This window comes from Coloeus monedula (genome assembly GCF_965178545.1).
Source record: "Coloeus monedula genome assembly, chromosome: 3".
Classification (NCBI taxonomy): Eukaryota; Metazoa; Chordata; class Aves; order Passeriformes; family Corvidae; genus Coloeus; species Coloeus monedula.
The window spans coordinates 103,836,185-103,862,436 of record NC_138783.1 but is presented as its reverse complement, the minus strand read 5'-3'; the positions used below and the strand labels follow the sequence as shown (position 1 = coordinate 103,862,436).

The 26,252-nt window shown below is 46.1% G+C and overlaps 1 protein-coding gene across 2 annotated transcripts in view; it reads right to left on the bottom strand.

Annotated features, from left to right (window-relative positions):
• Positions 1–6,189: 6,189 nt before the first annotated feature.
• The window catches only part of RAI2 (retinoic acid induced 2), a 44,774-nt gene continuing 24,711 nt past the window's right edge, over positions 6,190–26,252 (bottom strand). The window contains exons 1-2 of one of the 2 annotated variants that reach the window (XM_082278192.1): positions 19,079–19,179; positions 6,190–8,365 (exon numbers count right to left, since the gene is read on the bottom strand). In XM_082278192.1, coding sequence (XP_082134318.1) covers positions 6,587–8,260 — 1,674 coding nt within the window. In that variant the 5' untranslated portion in view covers positions 8,261–8,365; positions 19,079–19,179 and the 3' untranslated portion in view covers positions 6,190–6,586. Of the gene's footprint in view, positions 8,366–19,078; positions 19,180–26,252 lie in introns of those variants that run through there. The other variant, XM_082278191.1, reaches the window with a different exon arrangement.

The following is a 26,252-nucleotide window of genomic DNA, read 5'->3' as shown; positions in this document are numbered from 1 at the left end:
ACATGCACTCTCTGTCCTTAAGTTGTTTCTTAGCTGCTTCTAACAACTCACTCTTGGTATGATTTCTTTTAAAGTCAGAGCAGCTGAGGAGCCAAAACCTGGGAATACAAGCTTGGGCTTGACTTCATGTAACTTCATCTCTTGATATCATAATTTTCTAGACTCTCAGTCCATGGGAGTTGAGGGTATGAGTGATCTGACCAGATACCAATATCTGCTTTACAGAGACTTCTTGACTATTGATTTTATTAGCCAGTTTTATCATGGGAGTCTCAATACCCATTTCAACTTTAGCACATGTGGTAATTCCCCCACTTAAAGTGCTCTTTGTTGCAAATAAGCTGGAACAACCCTCTCACTTGAGTCCTTCATTGGAAGACCTAGTTGCCATTGAGAAGCAAATGTTCAGGTGCACATTACAGGAACCAAGCAATGTTGGCCAGGTCCCATGCTCTACCACCCAAGAGGTCTGACTTTAAAGTCCAGTTGTTCAGAATATCTAGCCAAAAGTGTATCCATAAAGAATATGTGTGCTTTCATAGATCTTTGTTGTTGCACAGAATGCTGTGGCAAAAAGCAGACAACAAGCACTTAAATATTCTGTTGGTGTTTTTTAACCCCACTCTGACCCCTGTGTACACAAATATGGGTGGTTCTAGGTGAGTGTGGCATATGCATCATCAGGCTTTGAGTGTGGGGGCTTTGTGCCATCATGGCTGAGCTGTGGAGGGTCTCTGAAGGGCAGGTACATATTCTCTTATGCTGGATTGTGCTTTGTGGACCAAGCTTCCAAAGTACTTATTTTGAAACATTTGTTAAAAAAAAATCCACTTGTTACCTTTATAACTTTGAATGCAGGTAGGTTGGGTTTGGTTTTTTTCCCTCAAGAAGCAAGAAATTACTTGTGTATCAGAAACCTCAAAAATTAATAGTTTTCCCATGCTTATTGATGGTACTTTTAGGGGTTTTCTTTGGGTACATAAGCTCCACAAAGAAGGACCTCCTTGTTTTGTGTCCAGTGGCCTGCCCTTGGTCTGTGAGATGCCAGTCTAGGACAAAACATTGCCTATCTTTGTTCCTAAGCAAAGAAAGATGGGAACTCCGTTGATGAAGATGTGGTGGGAAGGATGATATTGAAACAATGCAAAAAATGTGACCGTTTTGAAACAGCTGTGGGCTAAGGAACATTAGTAATCCCAGGAGCAAGGGGGGAGAGACAGGCTGATGCAGGGATACAATGTGTCTGTTACCAGCGCTTCACTGGAAACATACTTCCAAACAGAGAAAAATGATGTTCTACTTGGAAAAAAGTAGAAATAGTCCTTCCTTCCAGATATTTGATTAGATTGTACCATGCTGTTTGCTCTTTTAATTTTCATGTCAGTTTGGAAGAATCCTAATAATTTCAGTACTGGGATATTATGGTATTATTCTAACAGAGCTTGGGGTATATGGGCACAAAGCAATGCTAAATATTTTAACGATTAGTAATATTTTTACTCAAACATGAAGAAATGTTTCAGATGGTTCAACAACAGAACAGATTTTCCTAACAGGATTGCAATACCATGATTTTAACAACTGTGGAAAATATATTTTCTGCACTAAAATTATGAGATTTGCTTGTGTGTGTAGTACTGCCCCAGAGTATTCTGAACTGAAAACTTCAGCATCAAGGGTATGTAGTATAGTCTAAGAGAAATGCAACTTTAAATAAGAGGAGGAGGAAGCATTGGGAAAAAAGTGAAAGGTGAGTCAAAAAAGAAAATTGCACAAATTAACATCATTAATGTCACTGTGTCAGGCTGTCTGCCTTTGGGAAGGCAGGAACAGACCCCAGAGGAAAACAAGGTCCTTGACTGAGCCCTTCAACATGTTTTTATAAACTTGAGCACAAAAAGAAACGAAAACATCTGGCACCAGGATATTATGCAATGTTGTTTTATGCTGTTTTCATTGTCTAATATTCTTCTTGAGAACTGTTAACGAGTCACTTACTGTTGTCAGATCACGGTCCCAAGTTGCCTGTGTGCAAGTGAAGGGGCACAGACTTCTCTGATTTGCTCCCTTCCATGCTCAATGGCCACTTCTGTGCCAAATGGTTTCCCTTGAAACCTTTCATGTGCAAGTGTGTGAAGCTGATCCTTGAGCCCCTATGGGTCAAACCTCTGCAGGGATGGGCAAGGTGGTGTAATCATCCCAGTGCTCTGGGAGGCCTGAGCAGAAAATGGGTAGAAGTTGTTAAAAAAGTGATCGCTGATTGTGAGACATCATGGCATATCAATTTTATAGCAGACAGGAGCGTGGGTGGTAGGAGAGCATAGGTCACACACGTTACCTCAGGCCTGGGAAAGGCAAAAACAGCTACCTTTGCTCTTCTGCTCCCCTTAACCTTCCTGCTGGGATGGTTTTGCTGCCTCTTTTCCATGTCCCCTGCTGTCAGAGAAGGAGCAGGAGCAGGAAGGTTACCCTGCCATGCGTGCTCTGCATGTGTGGTTTGATGTATGGTCTCTCCCAGGCCTCACTTCTCGGCTGCCTTTAGCCCAAGAAAGCATTACTCTCCCTGAGCTCAGTGCTTGCCTTTCTCCTCACTCTCACCGAGTGGCCCAAGCCTTGTCTTTGAGCTGACACCTTTCTTTTCTCTGTCATCAGCTCATGACCAAAGGCTGTCGCTTTGCTTCTCCCTTTCATTGTCTGTCTGGCTGCTTGCTAACTTCAATAAAGGTGCAATGCTAACAGGCCTGGGGATCTTGTCTCAGCTTCCATTGCCTGCTTTCCTGTCCCTATTCTACACCTTCTCCTTGCACTTACAGTCATCTGTGCCTTACCCGACTGCTTGGTGTTCTCCCAACCTAGAAACTGCCCAGTCCAGATAAGTTCCCTGTCTGAGAAGCCGCTCATTCTTCTTTTGGATTAATTAATTTTGCTGACAACTAAGTCCACGTGCAGAAGCCTTAGCTGTGCACCCCTGGTCCTGGAGCTGTGCTTTAGGCAGCACAGGGGAAGGGCTGTCCTGTGTAGGAAAGCTGGTACATCTGAGCACTCCTGCCCCCGAGGCTGCCCTGTCCCATGGCCTACATCTGAGATGTGCAGCCCTTCTACCTGCCTTGGATTCAGTTTCTGGATTCCTGCAAAGCCCCAAAGGGAAAGGTAACACACCCCCACAACCCTCTACCCTCTCACTCACCCCCTAATAAGAGTCCCTGCCCGAAGTCCAAGTCACATGAAGCCTGGAGCCAACAAGGGGTGCCCCTGAGGGCATGGCTCCTCTCTCCCTCTCCTCTCTCTCTCCCCCTTGTATATACCCATCATCGTAAAATGTCTTCCTCCTACCATTACAGCTTAATGACTTTCCCTTCAACTTCACTAGAGGTATTAATGTCTCCATTAACAGCCACCAGAAATGGAAGCTCCATATATCATGAGTGCAGCTCCACGTCCTTCTTCTCGTACACAAGTTTCAGAAGCAGTTAAAATGTAGCCTTGTGGAAAATTAATGGCCCAATATACAAAAACTGCTTGCTGCTAAAGGCGAGGAGGAGGAGGTTAAAGTGCTCAGTCTTGGTGTAATTAAGTAGTTTGTTCTATGGCTGCTTCTCCCCCATGCTGATGGGATGTAGGACTTGTGCTTCACACACGATGGATGGTGGGAGGCAAACGGCCCCTACTTAGCATCATTTGCCCAACAGAGTTCAGCAGCAGGAGAGGTGCTGTTGTGTGGCTCCTCTTCCCATGGCACAGCCTTGAAGGCTGGGATTGCATGAAATGGCAGCAGGGTAAGGGAGTGGGAGCTGCCCTAAGCCTTCTGGGAAGATGCTGTTGAGAATATCCCCCCTGTCCCTGCAGATTAAGCAAGGGAAAAGCCAGGCAGCGGCGTGGGTGAGCCCAGTCTGCTCTGCTTATCCATTACTATGGGAGTGGCTCCAGCCTGTGTTGCAGGCTCTGGGCATGTTGGTGGCAACCAGCAGTGCCAGCGAGCTTGCTCATTCTGGCCCTGCAAAGCTGGGGAGGCTGTCGTGGAGTGGCAGAGAGGGATGCTAGGATAATTGGAGCCTGCTCTGGTTTTCCTCAGCCCTGCTTCAGAGGGAAGAGGTTGCAGTTACTCCTCTAAGGGACTGGGGCAAGATGCAGCCTCATGTCTGCTGGTCTGGTCTACTGTTACAACCAGTACCAGTTGGCTTTAAACTCAATTTGTTGTCCCCAGGCACTGGGTGTTTTGACAGTGCTTGTATGGGTTTATAATGTCATAAAGCTGATTTAGCCTAATTTGTTGTCAGGGTTTCTGGAGCCTGTGGTCTAAATTCAGTTAAACCAGACTGCTGTGTGCAGAGTGGGCTGGGAGGTACCCTCAGCATTGATGCTCCCAGCAAAGGCCTATGAAGGAGAGGAGGGAAAAGCTGAGCACCTGCAGCCAGTGCCACCAACAGGTGCTGCTCTGCCTGTCCCAGGTATCCTGTGGTCAGCAGGAGGGCAGCAGTGGATGGATGCCCTCTCTGCCTGATGAGGATGCTGTGGGGAATGACTCACACAAGGATGGCAAGGACTGGGGCAATTGGTGCAGCAGATGCAACCACCAGTGTGGAACACTTTAAAAAAAAAATTAAACTTCTTTTGAACTTGCTTCTGTCAGCTGCAAAATAAAAATGACAGCAGCCAATGCTATGATTGCCTTGTTTTACTCTGGTATAGCCCCAGGAAAAATTCGCATTTTCAGAAGGTTTTCTGACACTCTAGAATGGGCAGGCTGAAATAGATGGGACAGTGGCAACTGGGGTGGCCATCCCAAGGGACGTTGAAATCTTTAGCCTCTGCACTGCAATAACCACATGACATATTTCATTAGCAGTTTCTTGGAAGGAAAAAAACAAAGTAGCTGAGTATTTTCAATTAAGAAAAAAGATATTTAAAAAAAATGCAGTCAGATGACTAAACATTAACGAATCCATCAGCACTATGCTTTTCAGAATGTTGTCAGTCCTGCCACCTCAGGGAAAAATAAAAGGCTTTTAAAAAACTTAAAAAGCAAGAGTTTGACAGAAGTGGTGCTATGCTTATATGAAAGTCTTCCATTTTTGTCTTAAGCTAGAAGGCAGTGATCCTTCAGCCAAGGAAAAGAGAAACAACATGCCCTTCCTAACCTCCTAGTGCAAATTCATTTTCCAAATAGTGAATTGGTGTCTGCTACTATCAAAAACTGCAGAAGATTTTGGCATGACACTGGTGCCTATGGGTGCAAGTTGAGACACTGAAGCTGCTCCTTTGAGGAACTTCTCATTGTATGAACAACTGCAAAAACCTTCCCAAAGATGTCCAAGAGGAGTCTTGGGAGTAAGTTGGCTGCAGCTAGGCAAAGGCAGGCACAGTTAGTGTGTGATGGTATCCAGCTAATGCCTTTTTTACTTTGCCAGTCCTGGAGCACTGCCAGGAATATTAATTTGAAATTGTAACAGAAGTTTTCTACAGGTATAGCCACAAAAAAGGGCAGTGGCCACCACGAATTGTCCTCCTGCTCTCACATTTGTCCTTCTGTCAGGATCTGTTTTAACCAGTGAGCTGTGTGAACTTTGAAGCTGACAGACAATAATGCACCTGCAGCTCATTTCCATAGACAAGTGCAAAACCATAACCTAGCAGAACTTTTATTTTAATTGTATGCTCACATTTTTCCATTTGTGGGTGGCTTTGTACACTGCCGAGTGATAAAGTTACACCTCTGCTTTTACGTGCATTGATTTCAGCCATCAAAGAAACTTAGAAAACTAACAATAAACAACTTTTCCATATAGCTGTAGTCAGGCTGGAAAAATATGTGATTCTTCCTCCCCTCCTGCCCCCTGGCAACTGAATTCCCCTGACTTTTACGCTTTTCTCTTTTAAATGACTGATAACATTACTTAAGATGCTTTCCTGTGGGTCTCTCGCAGTGAACCTGTCCTGAGTGTGCACAGGCTGTACTGCTCGCTCTCACTCCTCCAGTAGCTCATTTGGGTGCATCGTTAGCTGCTGTTGTGATGTGCTCTTGACACTGCTGCAGGACAAGATAATTTTTCTTAGCCTGCTATTAACATTTTACGTTCATCGTAAGTCAGGTCCAGCGCTTTACAGTTTACAGATTTTTTTGCATGACCTTCTCTGTAGACTGAAAGTGATTCGGAAATGAGAAAAGAATGCTGCAACCAATTAGCACGTACAAACATTTATTTTGAAATTTCCATTCTGACTGTTATGAAGAGTTACATCATCAAAGCACTTTATGGCAGTGAAAATAGCTCTTACCCCTCTGACTCATCCATTACTCCATTAAAGCTGCAAAATGTGCAATCTGCTTGAAAAATAGGTTGCTTTTTATTCAGTTTCCCATGAAAAGTCAAAATTTGATAACAAAAAAAAAACCAACCGAAAACAAGAGAAAAAAACCAAACCAACCCAGTTTATAGGGACTCTACATCTGATCCTCTCCCTCTTCCCCCAAAAATAACTTACAAAGATAGTTTAAAGTTTTAAATGAGTTTAAAACCAAGTGCATCTTTTTTATTATTTTTCTTCTTCTTCTCATAATAATCTTAAAATTCTAAAAACCCATAATTTACTTTCTTGGAAAAAAGGCAGCCAGCCGTTGCTTCTTGATTGGAAGAATATGTATCTCCGGCGAGTTAATTTTCTTTAGCTTTACGCTCCTGTTTTTGACGGGTTTCCTGAGGGCCTCGGCGCTGTCCCGAGGCTCGGGCGGGCTCTTCACATCGTAGCACTGCAGCACCGAGTCCTGGGGCAGGTCCCTTTTGAAGGAAAAGTTTTTGGTGGAGACCCCCGACAGGCCCTTGATCTTGCCGCAGAAGATGGTGGGCACGGCATCCTTGACGGAAACGATGACTTTGGCTGTCTGCGAGGTGCTGACGATCTCGATGTTGTTGCCGGCCTTAGGCTCGCAGCCCGCCCTGCCCGCCTGTTCCACCAGCCACTTCTGCGGCTGCCGCAGCAGCTCAGCCGCGCCGCCGCCCGCGGCCCTGCCCTCCGCCTTGCCCACCGCCTCCTGGGGCTTGCAGGGGGCGAAGGGCCCGGCTGGCCCGGGGAGCTTGTCCGGCGCGGGGTGGGCACCGATCTCGGCGGTGGTGGCGGGGCCAGGGCCGGCCGCCTCCCCGTGCAGCCCCCCCGGCTTGCGACAGGAGGCGAGGGACAGGTCCAGGGCCCCGTCCTCGGGCGGCGGCGGCGGCGGCGGCAGCGCGGCCTCGCTGGCCCGAAGCGCGGGCGGCCCTCTCATGGAGAGGTCCAACGCCTCGTTCTCACCACCCATCTTGATGACAGTGTGTCGGCTGAGCTGGGGAAACTCCCGCGGGTGGAGGAGTTCGAAGGGCTTCGTCTCCTCCTTCTCCAGGGGTGTCTGGGTGCCCTTGCAGGAATGGGGGGTGAAGAGCGGCGGCTTGGGTGGGTCAGGGGCCGCCTTGGCCTCGGCGCCGTGGGGCACAGGGATGGGGACAGGGATGGGGATAGGGATGGGGACGGGTAAGGGCACGATGACGGGGTAGGGCACCAGCAGCGTAGCAGGGGGCACCAGCGGGGACAGGGGCGAGCTGAAGGCCTGGGGTGGGAGGGTGGTGTAGTCGGGGGGCGGCTGACAGGGGGCTGAGCCCAGGGCGCCCTGTGAGGGAAACAGGTCCTGAAGGACGGCGGCGAATCCCGGTGTCTGAAAGACCGGGGGCAGGACGGGCTCCTGCGCTTGGCTGGAGGGCTTGGGGTCCAGGAGCTGGGGCTGCCCAACAGGGGTCGTGGTGCCGGGGAAGAGGCCGGCGTGCAAGGGGCTGGTGGGGCAGGCAGCCCCCGGAGGCAGCACCAGGGGCGAGTTCAGGTGCTGGAAGACGTGCTGCTCCAGGAGGACGGGGAGCGGGACAGGGCCCTGGGTGGTCATCACGTAGGGAGTGGCGGCATTGGTGGCCGGCATCTGCGGGGCAGCGCTGCCGGCGACCTGCAGGTGGATGGGCAGGACCACGGGGTTGTCCCCCAGGCAGATGGGCTGCAGCACGGTGGCCGCCACCTTCAGGGCCACCCCGCTCTGCGACTCGGCCGGTGGCGTCAGGATGGAGGGCGCAGGGACTGTCACCAGTGGGGAAAGGGCTTTCTTCATCAGGTCGGCCGAGTTGATGTTCCAGGCCTCTGCTGTGATCAGCTGGGCCACCCCATTTTCCAGCTTGTTGTTTGCCATCGCCGAGGGTGAGTTGGTGACGTCCATAGGCAGGTTTGGGGCATCCTTGTACAGCTCCTCCATGTTGCAGGGCTTCTTGGGCTCTGCCAGCACCACCTCTACATTGCTGTCAGTGGGACCCACGGCGGCTCCACACTGCCAGGAGCATCAGCACCGACATAATTTGGCCTGGAAGCCAGAAATATATTTTAGGCACCACATAAATCTCCTCCCTAAAATAATATTTGCAATTGCCTTTATAAAAGACCCCCGTCACCAAAGAAAAGCCGTTAAACATTTCCACACTTCAAGCTAATGGCTCCATAATACAGAGTACTATATATACAGAGATGCTGGCTATACATACAGCCCTGAGTGTTGTGCAAAGCATTTTGAGGAACTTATATTTTGCCATAAACACAGATAATTTAAATGGCCTTAAGCACTGCCTGCAGCCAAAAAACCTCTCAGTACACAGCCTGAAACAAGGACTCAGGATGCCCATCCCACATTTTTAAACAAAGCTTCACATAATGACAATGCATGCCAGAGCTGAGTGACAGCATGTTGTTTTAACTCAACAGAAGCCCCGAAACAAACATTTCTAAAAATATTGCAGCCAAGAAATATTCAACCATTGGTGAAGGGTGCTTGATTCCCTGTCAGTGCTTGTCCCTTTTTCATCCCAAAAACTGCTCTGAGCAGGATCAGAAAGGAGCATGGTCAGGCAACAGCAAAGCAAAACCAATCCAAACCCCAGCATTCACCCTCCCACAGGGCTGGATAGAGACAGTAATGTGAACCAGGCACCTGATTCATTAAAGACTTGACAAAAAAAAACCAAACCAACAAAACAACTTAAAATTTATTTTGACAGCCCGTCTCTTTATATCAACCAAGCAAATGGCAATTAAATAAAGGGCAGGGATGGTTTCATGATCGTGGTGAAATATGCAGCCTGTTTCCCTTGAAGATCAACACTTCCCTCCCCCTGCAGAAAAAAAACCCCAAAACCCCAGAAAATTAATGGCACTATGCATCCATTTATTTAGAAGGATAAGTAATTTCTCCCCTGTGAGCTGCTGCCAGCAGACTTTGGCTGACGCCTGGCTGCTTCACCTGGTGCTGCCCATGCCTCTCCCGAAGTGTGCAGAGAATCCAGCATAGTAATAATCACCATGGAAACTTGTCCAGTTTCAACTCTGTTACCATGGGAAAGCACCGGTGCACCCCAAATGTACATTTTTCACCTGCACAGGTCTGAATCATACTCCCTATGAGCAAATGATGTGCCATCACCACTGCCCAGCTGCCCAGGCCCATGGGAGCAAGGCACTTCCCCCATGTCATGCAGGCTCACTGGGATGACAGGAGATGACAGGGAGGGCAGCAACACTCTGAAACTGAAATTGTCTGGGTGAAGGGTCCCAGCTTGGGGATGTGTCTGTGTCTAAGAGCATGTAAAGAACTCCTTACAGAAATTATTTGCTGGCAGAGATGTTTATAAGACCAACAAACCTGCAAAGAGGTCAAGGAAAAGGGGAAAAAACAAAACCCCACAAACAGAGGCTAAAAAATGTCCAAGGCGAGGAAATGGGAAATCTCTTAAATCTCTCCTGAGACCTGTAAATCCCTGGACTTGGCAGTGAGATACTATGGCGAGCACAGGACTACCTACAGAAATGCCAGGAGTTGATAGCAGAGGCTGGTTGGGTGAAATGCTAACAATTTATCAGGCGCGTTTGAGTTCTTAAAAAGGATTTTTAAAAGTAAACACGAGTCATTTATTTTCCCCTCCTGCTGCGGGCTCAAGGAGAATAATTCCAGATAATTCCCATCTCATGAAATGTTCTGCAGAAAAGATTCACAAATATAGGGTTGGGTTTGGTTTTTTTGTTTGTTTCCTTTGTTCCTGCCTTGCTGAGATAGATTACAGGAAGGCAGAGATGCCCAAGCACTGAAAACAGGAGCAAAAATCAAATTTCTTATTCAGAAAGTGACAAGTATCAGTAAGAAAACCATTGGGCCAGTGTTGTTTTGAAAAAAAGAAGAGTAATTGTTTCTAAAAATAAAGACTATGAGGAGACAGCTCAGCAGATTAAGCTGAAAGAAACAGATATCGTCATTTCTGTTAAGGAATTAGAAGCCATTTTCTACTGTTCTTATATAATCTCTCCCTCCCTGTTTTCCAAATGACCATTTTAAACCCTTGGTATCTGTAGTGCACACCAGCATCTTTGCTCCTCCAGCTGCTGCAGCACAGCTGAGTGTTCTGCCCATGACACTGCCTCTTCCCCATGTTTCTGTTTGCTTGAGAAGTGTGAGATTGTGGTGTTTCCATAGAGAATTAAAGATTTGGTGGGGACAGGAAATGACCCCCTGTTCCCCTGGCAAACCCATTTAATGTTGAGAAACAGAAAAATTAAGATGAAAATTATGCTGTGTAAGAGACGTGAGGGATTAGCATGGTGTAGGGACCCATGGAGAGAGAGACAGATCACCACTGAAGATGAAAGTATAAAACACAATAAAATCCCCCCACTGCTGCTTTAAAAGGTGACAGGGCTGGAGGCAGAGGAAATAGCGAGATGAGGGGAAGAAGAGCTCATCTATCACCTTGGAGAAATGCCTGTAGGCTTGGCTGGTTTTTTTTAAAGCATAGTCAAATATTGTTTTCCACACTGAATCCTACATGTGCCTGGGATCTGTAAATATACCTTGCTGGGCTCGAGGTCACTACCTCTGGGAGGGCCCCACCATGTGAGAGGAAGGAGACAAGAAAGGTGAGGTGCAGCCCTTTACCCAGGTTTACGGTTTTGGGGTGGGTTTTTTCCCCCCTCACCTTTCCTATGGGGAAGGACCTGTCTGTAATTCCAGTACACCTGCTTCTTGAGCATGTCATCACCACAGAAAAAAAATATAACATATATAAAAAAAAATATATATCTATAAAAATACTTAAAATTATTTCCTGATCCTGCCCGCAGCCTGCAGCTTGGCAGTAGCTGGCTGCCAGGCACAGTGGAGTCCAGCACAACTTGATCCTGCTTCCTGTAAAGCTATTTTCAGTTTCATTTGGGAGGGAATCCCAAGGCTGCTAAACACGTGTTAGACTCATCACCTATTATCAAGGTCAGTAAGCAGGCAGAGTGAAAAGGATCCAAGTCCCCAAGCCTCAAATGAGGAAACTTTGAAGATCTGAGATCAAGAGACAGATTGAAGTTGTCCAAAGGTGTTTTGTAGTTCCTGGACTCCTTTTTTATATACTGTGTACATAGCAGACAGTACAAAACCCTAAATCCACATGGAAGTGACTGAAACGAAAGTGAATTTTCAATATTGGTATAAACAGTGATCGCTATATTATACTTCTCCTGTAATAAAAATCAACCTGAAGCATGTGCTGGGGTTTGGGGGTTTTTTGGGGTCTTTTAAAATTGCTGCTTCAGTACACATAAATTATTCAGTTACCCAGTTTTTAAAGTAAGTTTTGTGCATCTAATATACATAAAAGAAGGTAACATAATCTAGAGGAAGTGCCTTAACTTTTTTCTGCCTACAATACATCGGTCCTGAAGAATCAATTTCACTCTCCCTACTTACCTATTTTATATTTAATTTGCCATTTGTTTTAACTGAAAAGAAGCTTGAAACACTGAAACAAGCCCTACTGTAAATAACCCGAGCTTTCCCATCTGGGTGCTGATAAGAGCTAAGTTCATGGCACTATGCAATGATGTGTGTGACTGTACAGGAAATGGTATCTTAGCTATACACAAATGCCTTGAAAGGGTAGTGATAACTCCAGCTTATTTTTTTAATCTCCTGTTGATGGCTGTGCAACAGATTTTTCTCAGGGCTGCTGTGTGCCTTCCTGTGCGGCCGCAGCACAGCTCTCCCTGTGCTCTGCCTGCTTGTCTGTACCATGGCTTGTACCTTGTGTCTACACAGAACTCAAATTATACTGCGCACACTATGGGAAAGGATTAGATGCCCCCTTTGTGGGATGCCTGGCTCAGTATCTCCTAGAAAAACAGGGCTTCCCTTGAGTATAAACAGAGTAACAAACAGAAAATTAAAAATCTTGACTTAATGGAGCTGCTTGGGGACACAATTATGGTTGGATGTGGACTTCAGTGTTTTCCTAAAACTCGCTGCTTGATGTCACTGATCCAACCAACTACAAATCATCTTCCATGCTACAAATTTTGGTCGCTATAGCTTCAGCCATACACAAAGGCTTTACCGTATTATTATTGGTGTTTTGTTACTAGAATAGAAAAAATGAATTTGAATAAAGTGACCTTTCATATACCAAATACATGGAACTATTACTACACAAATAACATACAGGTGGGCTCTCCCATACGTGCAAGTCACAGAGGATTTCAGCATGTTTGCCTGTCACATTTCCCACTGATTTACCTATTCATTCAGGCACCTGGGACTGACAATCCTAGCTACCCCACGTATGCTTTTAGTATATAATCCTCAAGCACCAAGGGGCAAAGCAGTTATCAACTCACAGCTAGTGGTGAGATTGCCTTCTCCCATGTTGCACCATTTCTGGTACTGTTTTTGATACCCCACACACGTCAGTTGGGTGCAGAGACACCACGGGCCAGTGGGGCCTGTCACTCTTCTGCTTGGAAACAGGCCGATGGTGAACCCCTCCAAGGTGTGGGGCAGGCAGAGCAGAGGAGACCCACAGGATATTTCTTAAGGCAAGCTGGCCTTCACCCTCTTGCCGGCTCACAGCTGAACCCTAAATGCAGTCTCACTGCCTCTGGAAAAGGAGCTCAATGACTCCTGCTTGGTCATCACAAAAAGGGAATCACTGGGCATGCACTTCTCTGTCTCCTCAAGGGGCACCAGGGAAACATCCCAGTTTAGCCCTGTCCTCTTCTGCCTCATTCCCTTGACTCAAACACCCAACACCACCCTGTAAAGATTTAGGAGGTGCCATTCAAAATCGATTGAAGGCAAAGAAAGAAAGGCATTGGAAAGGTGGGCAGGATTCACTCCAGCACAAGGGTACTGCTGCCAGTATGAAAGTTACACCCACAGCCTTTGCTGCCCATCCCTCTACACGTCTCCTGTTCACCATGCACCTACACACTGCCTCATGGTACTTCTTATTCTATGGAAGCTACACCGTGGAGGATGAGCTGACTACTGCCAAGGAGCAGTTAAAATAAGCATCGCATCAGACAACTTCAAAAGATGCTAGAGGAATTAGGCTCCAATGCAAATCATGCAACAGGTTTATTTTCCACTGTTGCATTGTGGATCCTTTTGAGAGGCAAAGCTATTTGTGTCAAGGCTCCCATCCAAGCTATTAAGCCCTGGGGAAATGAGAGAGCAAGGAAATCAGTACAGCAGTGCAAAATGGCATGTTATAGATGGGACATGGACAATATGTATACACTGCTTCAGCACACAGCATGATCGTTCTCAAATGCAGCAGCCTGACTAACTGATCGTACTTCGGTCTTTTAAATAGTTCAGTTGAATAAATACCACGGCCGTCTGCCTATTGCACAGGCTAATCACCTGCAAAGAGCACATTAGAGTCATATATTTGCTAACTATATTGCTGTTGTCAACAATTTGTAGTTAGCAATCCATTCCAGGGAGGAGAGAACTCCATTTTTTCTCATTTAAAAACAAATCACAACAATTGAAAAAAAAAATTTTGTCATGGGCCTGAAACCAGTGCCTTCACTCCCAAGGGCGATATATGCAAGACAGACAATAAATGCTGTGGAAGGAATAGAAAATTTGCCTGACAAATTTCAACCTGCAGTGAATTTTTATACCCAGTTTGAAAGCCTCACAGACCGCCTACATTTGCAGTGGAAACTGTGATATGCCCTAAGTGTAAGGGAGATGGCACTTGCTGCTGTACTCCTGGATGCCTTTTCCCTCTCCTTCTACTCCATTCACAAATTATTTCACTAACTGGTTGTAACACTTAACTGATGGGCTCTGCTTCCAAAATGACCACTGCTCACACCCATATACACTATTACATGTAAGCCAGCACTACAAAAAAAGGGCTACCTTGAAATTGTTTGAGATTGATCTTGCTATTCCCAAATCTTCAATATCTCTCATATCTGCAGCATATGCCTGTTCCTGGGGTCTCTGAACTGTCATGCTTGGAGGAACCTTTCACCAAGTTTCTGAAAATAAAACCTTTACGGTGGTAGATTGTTTTTATCCTTGGTATTGTATACAAATGTCTGAAGGGCATCAACTTGCTTAGCTTCCAGTGAGCTGAACACACACTCTGAGGTAGAGACAGTGCATGGAAATCTGATGTATTAAACCTGACACGTGGAAGACAAATATAAATTTGCCAGCCATAATTACTGCTGAGTCACGTGTTCAGTGATGTCCCTTCAACCCAGCTGGGGCTTCTGGCTCGGTTCAGCTTTTGTGCTCTCAGTTTCTGTTCAAACTGGGAAGACAACTTACTGTTTTTAAGACTGTAGAAGTATGTGTTTAAATCAGCTTTCCCCCATAGAACTGGCAGTGTGCAGATGTCTCCTTCAAAGCATGAGGCAGTCCTTGGGATGTGGACGTCAGCAGCTGCAGCACTGTGTTGAGACAGATGTGTCAGTGCCCAGCCCTGAGCAGCTACCATGGGAAGGTGATGCCTGAATAGTCCTGGGGGAGTAACTTCTCACCAGCACCTTCTCAAAACCAAAACTTCCTCCAGGAGACATACTCTAGCCCATCATCTTTGTGGCTCATGGTCATTTCGGTGTCCACCAGGACACCAGGGTCCTTTCTTGCTGAGCTGCTTTCCAGGTGGGTGGCCCCTGGCATATACTGATGCTTTTCCCCAGGTGCAGGGCTTTGCACTTCTCTTTGGCAAACTTCCAAGGCTCCTGTCAGCTTATTTCTCCTGCCTGTTGATGTCCCTCTGGAAGGCAGCATGACCCTCTGATGTATCAGCCACTTCTGCCAGTTTTGTGCAACCGGCAAACTTCTGCAGGTACACTGTGCCCATCATCCAGATCATTAATGAAGAGGCTGAGCAGGGCTGGACCCAGTACCTTCGGAGTACAGCTCTAGTCACCCCAACCCAACTGGACTTCGTGTTGCTGGGCCTGTTCTGCCAGTGTCCAATCCACTGTCTGTTCATCCAGCCCCTGCATCAGCTGTGTGTCTGTGAGGATCTTATGGGACACAGTGACAAAGGCCTTGCTCAATATCACCTGCTCTACTCTCATCTACCAGCCTTTCTTCTCATACAGTACGTTAGCTTCCCACAGGGAAGGCAAACTGACAGTGGACTATGAGTCTAAGAAACTCTAAATTAAAATTATATGGGGGAAACTTACTCTAGGGATCTCTCTTGCATCAGAGCTCCTGAGATTTACTATACCTTAACCTCCATGGCTTTCACGCATGCTGTGCACCCATGTATTTACTTTTGTAGTAAGATCATAGGAAGAAGGCAGATTAATGCTAGCATTCTTAGGCTCAAAAAGTGAAGTGCATGATTTTCCTATGGGAAAAAATATTTTAAAGAATTTTTCTTGTCATTAAATATCTCATTTAACTGATTATTTAGTATCATTTTCAATCAAAACATTATATTCGCCAGCAAAGCAAAGAAAAATGAGCGGGTTTGAGTACACAGGGCTAAACAAAACAAACAAGAGAGCCCTTACTTTACAGTAAATTTTAAAACCCAGGCATTTTGTTTTCCCAGCAATCAATACACCAATGATAACAAGAGGAAAAGGATACCAATTAAACATAATTGCCAGTCCTGCTTCCCCCAAAACCTGAAACAAAAAGCACTCAGTGTCAACCTAATAAAATATTTCTTCCTTTCCCAGTCAAGTGCTTTATTAAACAGCCCATAAAGCATCTCAGTTCTTAAAAAGGATTTCCAAGTTTGATATCAATGAAATTACTTCAAAGCCTCATTAGTTCCCCAGTGGAGGTTTGTTCACTGCTCTGAGACACTTGGCTCCCTGTTTCGTCCTGACTCTCTCCACTGATCCCAGGCACAGATATTTTTACCACATTCACTTGATCTTCTCCAGCATCGGATGAGGATCAATGTGGCAAAGGCTGCCATCCATTTGCCCATCTCTTCTGGCTGATGTGAATCTGTCTTGCTCATGGTAAGAGGGACAGGGACCCTGCCACGGATTAGTTACCAAGTCTCAGCCAACAGATCAGTGAGGTAAAGTTAAAAATCAGTTCTTAAACTGCTATGCCACTTTTGCAGGCAAAATATCTGACTTTTCCCTGTTATACAACACACTTTTGACCCCTTTGTCTGTCTCCCAACTAGCCACAAAAGTGAATCACACCAGACTACCTCCTCAAGGGGTAAACCAGCTTCACTAGCTCAAACCCTGTAAACAGCCTGAGGTGCCACCAGTACCACATGCGCCCTGAAAGACCCTGCCCTTCAGACTCACTGCAAACCCTTTCCCATCTACTCCTTACAGCACACCAGCTCCAGTTAAAACCCACTTTTTCTTAGCGCAGACAGGGCCAGAATAGGGCTAACCTCAGCTTTATTATAGAGACATGGGATTAGAATAGCAAATTCCAACACTTCTGTAACTCATCTTAAATCAACTGAAAGGCACATTTTCACATAGCCTCTCATCGTCCTTATATAGCCTGGCTTAAATAAATAAAAAATGAGAAGGAAACCAAAACCAAGTGAAAAACTGAACCTTTCAGCTCACAGATCCTTTCTGGTGACATAAAAACGCTCTTGCCTAAGAACATGGGTAAGGACATGCAGGTGATTAACCACACATGTGTGCTACCCAGCTTGCCGCCATGGGCTGAAAGGGATAAACCCTTTCTGCTGCCCATAGCTATGATGGCTCTTATGACACAGATATTGTCCCAAACTACAAGATCTAGGGATGAAGAGCTGGCAACCAATAACAGACTCATCAGCTTATCTTCTCTTGTGGGACAGGGTCTCACTTGGGAACACAAGACAGACACGAAGGTGCAGGAGTATTGGGGTACTGCCTGGGGAGCCGAAAGACAGAGGAATCTTCCCTCCCTCTGTGCAAACTATGGCTATTTAATACTCTGTCCTTCCCCACTAGCATGAGTAACCAAATGCTCCATCAGCTTGCCACTTCAAAATCAAGTTTATGCTCATAGTTTCAGATTTATTAGACTGACCCTCCTTCTCTCCCTCCCCATCACTTTTACAAACCAAGCCCAACATTTCATCAGCTACACAATGGCACTAATCCTCAGCAAAAAGTATGCACACAGCAGATTTCAAGCACTCATGCACCACCCTATCTCATAATGTGTGGATGGAAAAAACTTTCAAGAAAAAAAGCCTCTTATTTTCATCCTTGCAAAATTTTTAACCGCTGCAAGAATTTTGTTTAAAAGAGACAGAAAAATGTAAGATACCTGTGATGTGATAAAAAATGCTGCATTTTTTCTTTGAATCTCACATCATTTTACAAATGCTTTCATCACAGCATCTCTACCAAGTGTTTCCTGGTTTGACTTTGAGGTGAAGAGAATTGACCTCTTCTCTCCACCATGCCATGATGCATGAGATGTCAGATGAATTCTGACTGAATTCAAAATAACACCAGCATGAGTTGCAGCATGATGGTGCTGATGGATGTAACAAGAAAACCTCACAACCTCTCAACAATGACCAATTTTGCCCTCCTAGAAGCCCCTAGACTGAACTGTGAAATATGCCTCTGACAGATGGATCTGACCACAAGTAGTATGCAAATAACAGAAAATACTGAAAATATGTCATGTTGCATCTCAGTGCCACTGAGGGCACCACTGTTCAGTCAACCAGTCCAGGTTATCACAGAACCATAAAATACACTGAGCTGGAAAGGACCCATCAGGATCATCAAGTCCAGCTCCTGGCCCTGCAAAGGGCACCCTAAGAGCCACACCATGTGCCTGAGAGCACTGTCCAGATGCTTCTTGAACTCTGTCTGGGTTGGTGCTGTGACCACTTCCCTGGGGAGCCTGTTCCAGTGCCCAACCACCCTCTGGGTGAAGAACTTTTTCCTGATATCCAACCTAAACCTCCCCTGACTCAGCTTCATGCCTTGGGTCCTGACACTGGTCACAAGAGCGAAGAGATCAGTGCCTGCCCCTCCACTTCCCCTCATCAGGGTGTTGAAGACCACAATGAGGCCTCCCCTCAGTCTCCTCCAGGCTGAACAAACCAAGTGACCTCAGCTGCTTCTCATATGGCTTCCCCTCCCGACCCTTCACCATCTTTGTTGCCCTCCTTTGAACACTCTCTAACAGTTTAATGTCTTTTTTATATTGTGGTGCCCAAAAGTGCCCCCAGCACTCAAGGTGAGGCTGCCCCAGTGCAGAGCAGAGCAGGACAATCCCCTCCCTGGCTGGGCTGGTGATGCTGTGCCTGTTGTTCCTCAGGACACAGCTGACCCTCCTGGCTGCCAGGGCACTGCTGACTCATGTTCAACTTGCCATTGACCAGGACCCCCAGGTCCCTTTGCATAGCTGCTCTCCAGCCTCTCGTTGCCCAGTCTATGCACAGAGCCAGGGTTGCCCTGTTCCAGGTGCAGAATCCAGCACTTGCCCTTGTTAAACTCCATACGGTTGGTGATTGCCCGTCTCTCGAATTTATTGAGGTCTCTCTCTCTCTGCAATTACAGATTGCAATAAACTGCATTACCTGTAATGCCTACAAATGTCCCACATGCACATGCATACAAGCAAGCACTTCTGTCATGCCTTTTGCCTCATCCACTTGACTGTGAGGTCTAATGGGCAGCACTAATTTTGGCACATGATTAGCACAAGGCACAGACCTCAGCCTGGATTCCAGTTACCACTGCAATCACTCATGAGGATGAGTGGGTATACATCTACACATACCCTTACTGAGGTGGCACAGGGCTGCCTTCCCTTTCAGAATAGCTGCTGGCCACTCCTTGTGGGTACATTCCTCCAGTGTACATTCTCCTCCCTCTTCATCATGTTTCTCTGCTGCTGGAGCACTTCTAGCACTTACTCAGCCTAAGTGTGAATGTTATGCCTGAATTTTACTAATTTGATGCTCTATGAACAAAGATCTTCTAGACAGTTCAAAGCAGTCTTCTCAGCTGCTTTGGTATCTGAGCTCTGACTGACACACTGCTCCCAATGCATAGAGGTGAGACTATTCTAAACTATGCCAAGACTACACAAAAAAGTAATAATGCTCTTTGTCTTCAGGGGTCCAGACTCAGACTACTCAGAGGAAAAGGGCTGTATTTCACGAAGTGCAGGCAGGGCAACCAGTGCTGTAAAAAGAGCGCTGCTATTGCAGGCAAAAGTAAATAGCATTTTCCTGATTCTGTGGACAAGTAAACATGAACATATTTCGCAGATGCTTATTACAAGAAGAAACAAGGTCAGTTCTGCCCATACTTTTCCATCAAACATTTGGAGAGAACATATATCATGATGAGTGCACTATACCAAATTTTGTTATTATCACCTCCCCTATCGTAATGATGGCTGCGTGGTTTCAGAAGAGAAGCACACTGCCGTAGGATATAGAAGCCCTGACATATTTACTGCAGCATTTTTCACCAGTAATTTCTGCTGCAATGTGTGCTATTACATGTTCAGAAAAACTTAGGGAAACTGCAGGGTGCTGAACGACAATTACATCTTTCCCAGACAAGACTACTACGTTAATGCATCGGCGTCATCCATCACCATAGATCGTAAGTCCTCTGGGGAACGTCACCAGCCCACTCCAATAAATCTGACTGGGAGATTTTGTATTTGGCTGTTCAGCTCAGCCTCAGGAAGCAGTCTAGCAACACAGTTCACAGCACGACTGTAGCTCAGCTCTCCTGGAGAGGTGATGATGCTCTATGGCAATGAAGCTCTGGATGTAAGAGGTCCTGCACTCCAGCATGTAAGGGCACACAGGGCTGCAGCCTGGCATTAATTCCTCACACAGTTCTTCAAAGAACTGAATTTTGGTACATGGATTATAGGTGATGAAGGAAGAAAGTTGACTGTGTAGCTTCATTCCCTTACCACCACCAACAAGGATAAGGAAATAAAAAATAAAGAAGAACAAAACCAACAGTGAAAAAACCCCAAACAAACCTGCCAGCAGGTTCAGACTGGTGTAGTTCTGAAGTAAATTTATTTTTGCTGTCAATCTTTTTGATTCTTGAGGCCACATCAGCAGACAGAACAGACTGCCATGAAAATGTAAGGTGATGCTCTAATAGGGAAGAACATACTTCTCACAGGCTCTCCCTTTAGGAAAGCCAAACAAATAACCCACAAATAAAAACCTCCATGGCTGTACCATGTCCTAGCTTATCCTTGTAATAACAGGAGGACAGGGCCTGAGGCTGTTTCCCCTTGTCTCCTGCACTAATGCAAATACTAAGAGCAGGCTGGAGGGAAGGTCAGCCCCATAGAAGCCCTTTTGAGAGGCAGCTCTGAGCAAGGGGGTCTGAGCACACTTTTGTCTCTCGTTTTGTGTATATTCTGTTTCAGGAAGTGATATATTTTCCTGATACATTTTTCATGTAGCTGGAGCTAAGAATTTTCTTGTACTATATGGAGTGGGGAATGCCATAGCATTGCTCTTCCCAATGGCTTAACCATTCTGAGTCCTCTCTTCCCTTAGGCACCAGCTTTTCCCACTGACCCCACCCCACACTGGACCAATGCCACGGGAGATGTGCATGGTCCTTCTCCCTCAGCCTGAGTATACAATGAGATGGCACCAACATCAATGCCTATTCCCACTAGGATAGGGCCACCACCAGACATACCCCTCGAAACAGAGACAGCCTTGGGGTGCCACCTGTGCCTGTCCAACCTCCCCATCCCTATCTGCCAGCTCTTAAGCAACTCATACCCAGGGTGACTGACCCCCTCCCACTGTCTCAGTGTGAGTGCACTGGATATGACCAGGGGAACAGGGATAGACACTGAGGGCTTGAACTACTGCAGCTCCTGCAGCTCCAAGTACCTGACAGAAGCACACAGAGCCTGGGAGATTAACAAACAAGGAGGAAGTAATTTTAATTATATAGTAATTTTAGGGAATAAAAACTGCCTATAGCCTGTGTAAGTTGTGAGAAATGGCACATGCTCCTCTTGCCTCAGGCAAATGCTTATGTTGGTAGCAAGCTTGGCTACAAAAATGACACCCTTCCTTGCAGACAGAAACAGCAAGAACACCCAAGAAGCACAAAAATTCAGTATTTTCTTGGTGGGGTGTTAAAGAAAACAACTATGTTCATTGAAGAGCTTGCTGTTGGCAAAGGAGGTGGGCAGATGCCACCTGCAAAAGCTCTCCCTCATCCTTTCCAGTGGGATAGTTAGCATCTAGTCTCTGCACTTGCCCCATGCTCAAGGGGCGAAGCCACTACTGACCAGAAGGGCTGCTGCACCTTTCAGGTCCTCTGCATGGAAAATGTGGCTCTGTCCCACACTGCCCCAAGAAACTCTATGGCTCCATCTGGGCTGTCCTGCCCAGGAGGCACCCCACATGCAGGGATGGGTGGTCTGTGAGGTACCAAGGCAGTGTGTGCCAGGCCACTGGGCTCCCAGGGGCTGCTGCTGGCCTGTCTTTGCCCAGGATGGTGGCTGAGGGAAACCAGAGGCGTCTGCAATATGAGATGCACAGCAGGAAAAAGCCGCACCACTACAGGGGTTGCAAAAGAAGCCCTGAGAACTAAGGCGGCAACCAAGAAAAACCGCTGTTTTTACTGCCTGTCAGTGGATGTGCTCATGTGCCAAACTGTCGGTGAAGCTGGGTAAACATCTGGGCAGCACAAACCAAACCAGAGGAGACAGCTGTCCCCCAGCAAGCACAAACCCTATATGATCTCAACTGAATCATCCCCGAAAAGGTGGCATGGTCCATAGTTCAAGAAGCCGAGCAGACAGCTGCTGGCCATGGCTGCACTGGAGACGGTGGCCACCAGGGCAGGTATAGTGACGGTAAACTCTGTCAAGATGTGCTCCACAACAAGAAGGCACCAGAGCTGCCCTGAACTCAGCATCCACAATTTTTCCCATGGGGAGGGCAGGTCAGGCTGCAACAACCAACTTGCATTTCCATTGCTTGCTCATGCAACTGAAAGGGCCATCTTCACAGGGAGCATTTTCCAGGAAATACTTTGTGCAGGTTAACTCCAGTAATCTCAAGGGATGGCAGCCCTTGGATGGACCTCACTCGTGAGGTCAGTGCCAGCACCCACAGCTTCACATGGAATGTAGCCATGGTGAATGCGTCCCAGTGCACACCCATCTTGCCACCCCCAGGCGTCCTCCATGTCCAGTGGAAAGGCTCCCGCAGAATGCTGCAAAAGCATGAAGAATCAATAAAATCCATTGACTTTTTGTCTGACATTAGCAATTTTACAGCTTAATGCTAAGCAGAGTAAGCAAGAGAGCATACTGCTACCAAAAATAAATAAAGGGGGGAGGTGTGGGTCTTTGAAGATCCCAAATCACCCAGTACAATTAATGCCCAGTAAACCCTGCCCAGTCCTAACAATGATTAAGGACGATTCAGCCCCTGCTCTGGGTGAAGGTTTCTCCAGGACCCAGCTGCCAGCACATGTTTGGGTTTAGCTGTCTAAACAGGCACTGAGGGATTAAGTCCCTGTGTGTCTTCAGCACTAATTAAAGGTTGTTTATTATCCAATTGTTCCCGATAGCGTATATTTCTTCCTTGTGTAAACACAGCCGACGCCAATGTCTAAAAAAACCCACAAAACCAAAAGTGGTGGAAAGGTCTGCATTTCACCAAGTTATGGGGTGTGAGGGACACCCCACAGGCTAACCCGCTGGCGCCCAGCTCTCCCTATCCAGCAGCCACAGGAACGGGTGCTTGCCACCACGTGGAGCTGAGTCTGAACACTCCTGAGTTCCATCAACTCCTTCCATGCTGTTCATGACTTGGGCAGCAGTTACCAGGAGAAGTTCTGGTCACATTTGCTCACAGAGAAGCAGTGTTTACGTACGATCAGATCTGAACAAGGTAGCTGGAGCACACTCCAACAGCAGCGTGAAGTTGGTACTGAAGCATCCTGGGCAGCGTTTGGCACACACTGACACACAAAATGTGCATCTGGAACAAAGAGATGTATCCCCTTATTTCATCAAACAATTTTTGCGACCCTAGAAAGGACTGACCCACACAGCATTAAACAAAGTCCTTTGGCAACATCTGCATCCTTGATACAGCCCGTGAAGGACCACTGTCTTCTCCAGACCTTGGCTTTACATGGCTGGTGGGTACCAGGTGGGTTTGGCTGGGACTAGAGCCCAGACTTTACATCAAAAAGCCACTGAAGCTGCAAATTCAGGCACTAAGGAAAACAGAAATGCAACCTTATCCTGGTTGTCTATATGGTCCTGACTGTGTGGCTGTGTTATGATACATTCTTAAACACAGTTATCCCCTCTTTTTTTCAAAAGGCCTTGTCATGATGCAAAAGGTCATCCAGAAAAAGAAAAAGCAATTTTTTTCATAGGCCTTTTTGTGAGTTTTAAGCTTCTGACTCCAAACTAAGCAACACTTATTTCACACAGATTTGTGTATGTAATATGGAAAATTTAAATTGGTCTATGAATCTGCTCTTAAAGATATACCACTACTTGCTACCCTTGTAAATGTATAGAACTGTTTTAGTCTTTCTCTTGCTGCATCTTACAAAGACAACATACTGTAGTTTCAGTAGTTGCATTTTTAAATGTGTTTATCTGGGTCACTGCTACTTAGAGCATAAGAAGATTTAATGAAGCCAGTTTAGAATCAGTCTAGTGCAAAGGAAAAAATTCTTTAATTAAAACCAAAAGAATTATATTGTTTGGAGGGTAAAGATCTCAACATTATCACATTAAAGTCTTTGGACTGATTCAAGAAGAAAATAGACCCATAGGCAATTTCATTCAAAAGGTGCTTAGGCTTTTGGGGGTTTTTGGACTCATCACAAATTATTTCATGTAATTGGCAATTTCAGGTAGAGAAAAGAGAACCCAGAGCATTACAACATTAGGATTTTAATTGTATGATGTAAAATCAAGAATAAGAACGTGATTCCTGATTGTGGCAGTCCGTCTGGCCCACTTGGAGCACTGCTGGCGTGCGTGCCAGCTTGCCCTGACAGGCGACACTTCTTTCTGTGCAGTGGCCGTCACAGAAGATGGGAGAGAAGACAACCTGTTTTGATGGCATTGCTCCCAGATCCTTTTACTAAGGCAAATAATCTGCACAGAGAGAAAGCAGGGAAGGACGTTCAGAGGCCAGAAGTAGCACCAGGCTCTGTGCATTTCCACTGGTCCTAGCTTTTCCACTGTCTTGGAAAATACCCTAAGGAAGATGTTGGTGAGGAAAGACAAAGCTGCCACTCACGTGGGAAATGATGTGGGAGGCTGAATGGCCTGAATGGCTGAGCATGTCTGTGTGATGCAAGACAACATCCCTCAGCATCACACTGCTCATCAGTGACAGGGAAGTGACTCAGGAGACAGAAGCACTTCAAAGGTTCATGGAATACTGGTTTATTTTAGCTGAAGCCTGTCTGCCACGGAACAGGGAGGACTGCAAGCAGAAAGCATCCGCTCTGCATCCTGCAGCTGCTGCTGGAGCGGTTCATCCCGCAGGAACAAAAGCCTTCCTCCTCTTTTCCCTTTCTTCTGGTCAAGGGAGGAGGGCAGGCTGGGAGATAACCATCACTGCTGCTGCTGAACCACAGCCAGAGGACGTCTGACACGGCACTGGAGTGGAATGGGAAGTTCAGCACCTGGCCCAACCTGCCCCACGGTCTCCATGACAAAAAGCCAAACAACTGCCCATCTATCAGTAGGGTACTGGTGTGACAGAAACATTAGGTTACAGCAGCTGCATCACTCTGATCCCCAGTTAATTATTCCCCATATCCAAACAGCAGCAACACGGGGAGGAAGGGAACAAGCACGTAGTCGGCAGTTTGATCCTGTTATTGATCGGATGCTAATGGAGGGAAATAACTAAGTATAAAATATTTCTTGTGTCAGAAGCAGGTAGGAAGGGTGATGGATTTTCTTCAGATTATTGAAGGCAAGAAAAGGAAAGACAAATTCTCAAAACCCCAAAGTTTTTACTTAGTTTTTTTCAAACACGGCCAATTTTTACCAGTTTTTTGGGGGTTGCTTTTTGTTTGTTTTCTTTATTTTTCAGTTCCTTCAATCTATTCATTGACAGCACACCAGCTATTCACTGGATATGGTGATTTACAGCTTCAGTTTTTGGAGTTCCCATGCGACTGCAAGAGGACAGTTTCTGGCACTTCAAGTCCTGCTGCAGGAGAAGTCATCGCAGTCAGCAGGGCCAGCTATAGATCAAGACCCCAAAAGAGTAAAAAGCTCAATACCTAACCCCCTAGTAAGTGAGGATTTATTTTATCATAATGTTTTTTAGAGATTTATCACTTCCTTTACCTTCCTCCATACGCACAGTGAAGAAAATCTGTTTTAAACATGTGACAGGCATGATTTCCATTAGAGAGTAAATTTGGGGGATAAATGAAGAAAAAAGGGAGCTATTATTAACCCAGAGAATCATTGTGCTGGTAAGTGAGCACTAGCATCTGAACATAAGTGTTTTTCAGCCTATTTACCAGATCAGGTTGCCACACCATTCTTCAGATGATCTCAGATTACTGGAACCCCTTTCCTTAAAAATAGAGCTATAGGAAGAAATTAAATGTTGTCTTTGGGTATGTGCAAGGAGGCATAACCATTTTCTCCACAAGTACCTTGGAAGTCTGCTGCTGGTCCTTATTGAAAAACAAATTTGGCTCTAACATCAAGTCCTGCATGTTGTGAAGCCCTACATTCACCTTGCTGGGATTTTGGTGCAACAGCTTCAGAGAGCTGTACTGGATCAACCCCAGAGATGCAGATACCTTTGCAAGCAGGTCAGACACCTGAGGAGACCAGAGCATGCCCCAAAAACCTGAAGCAAGGAGCAAAAAGAGAGGGAAAAATGCAGAGTTCTGACATCTGTATCACAGAACTGTGAGGACCTCTGAGT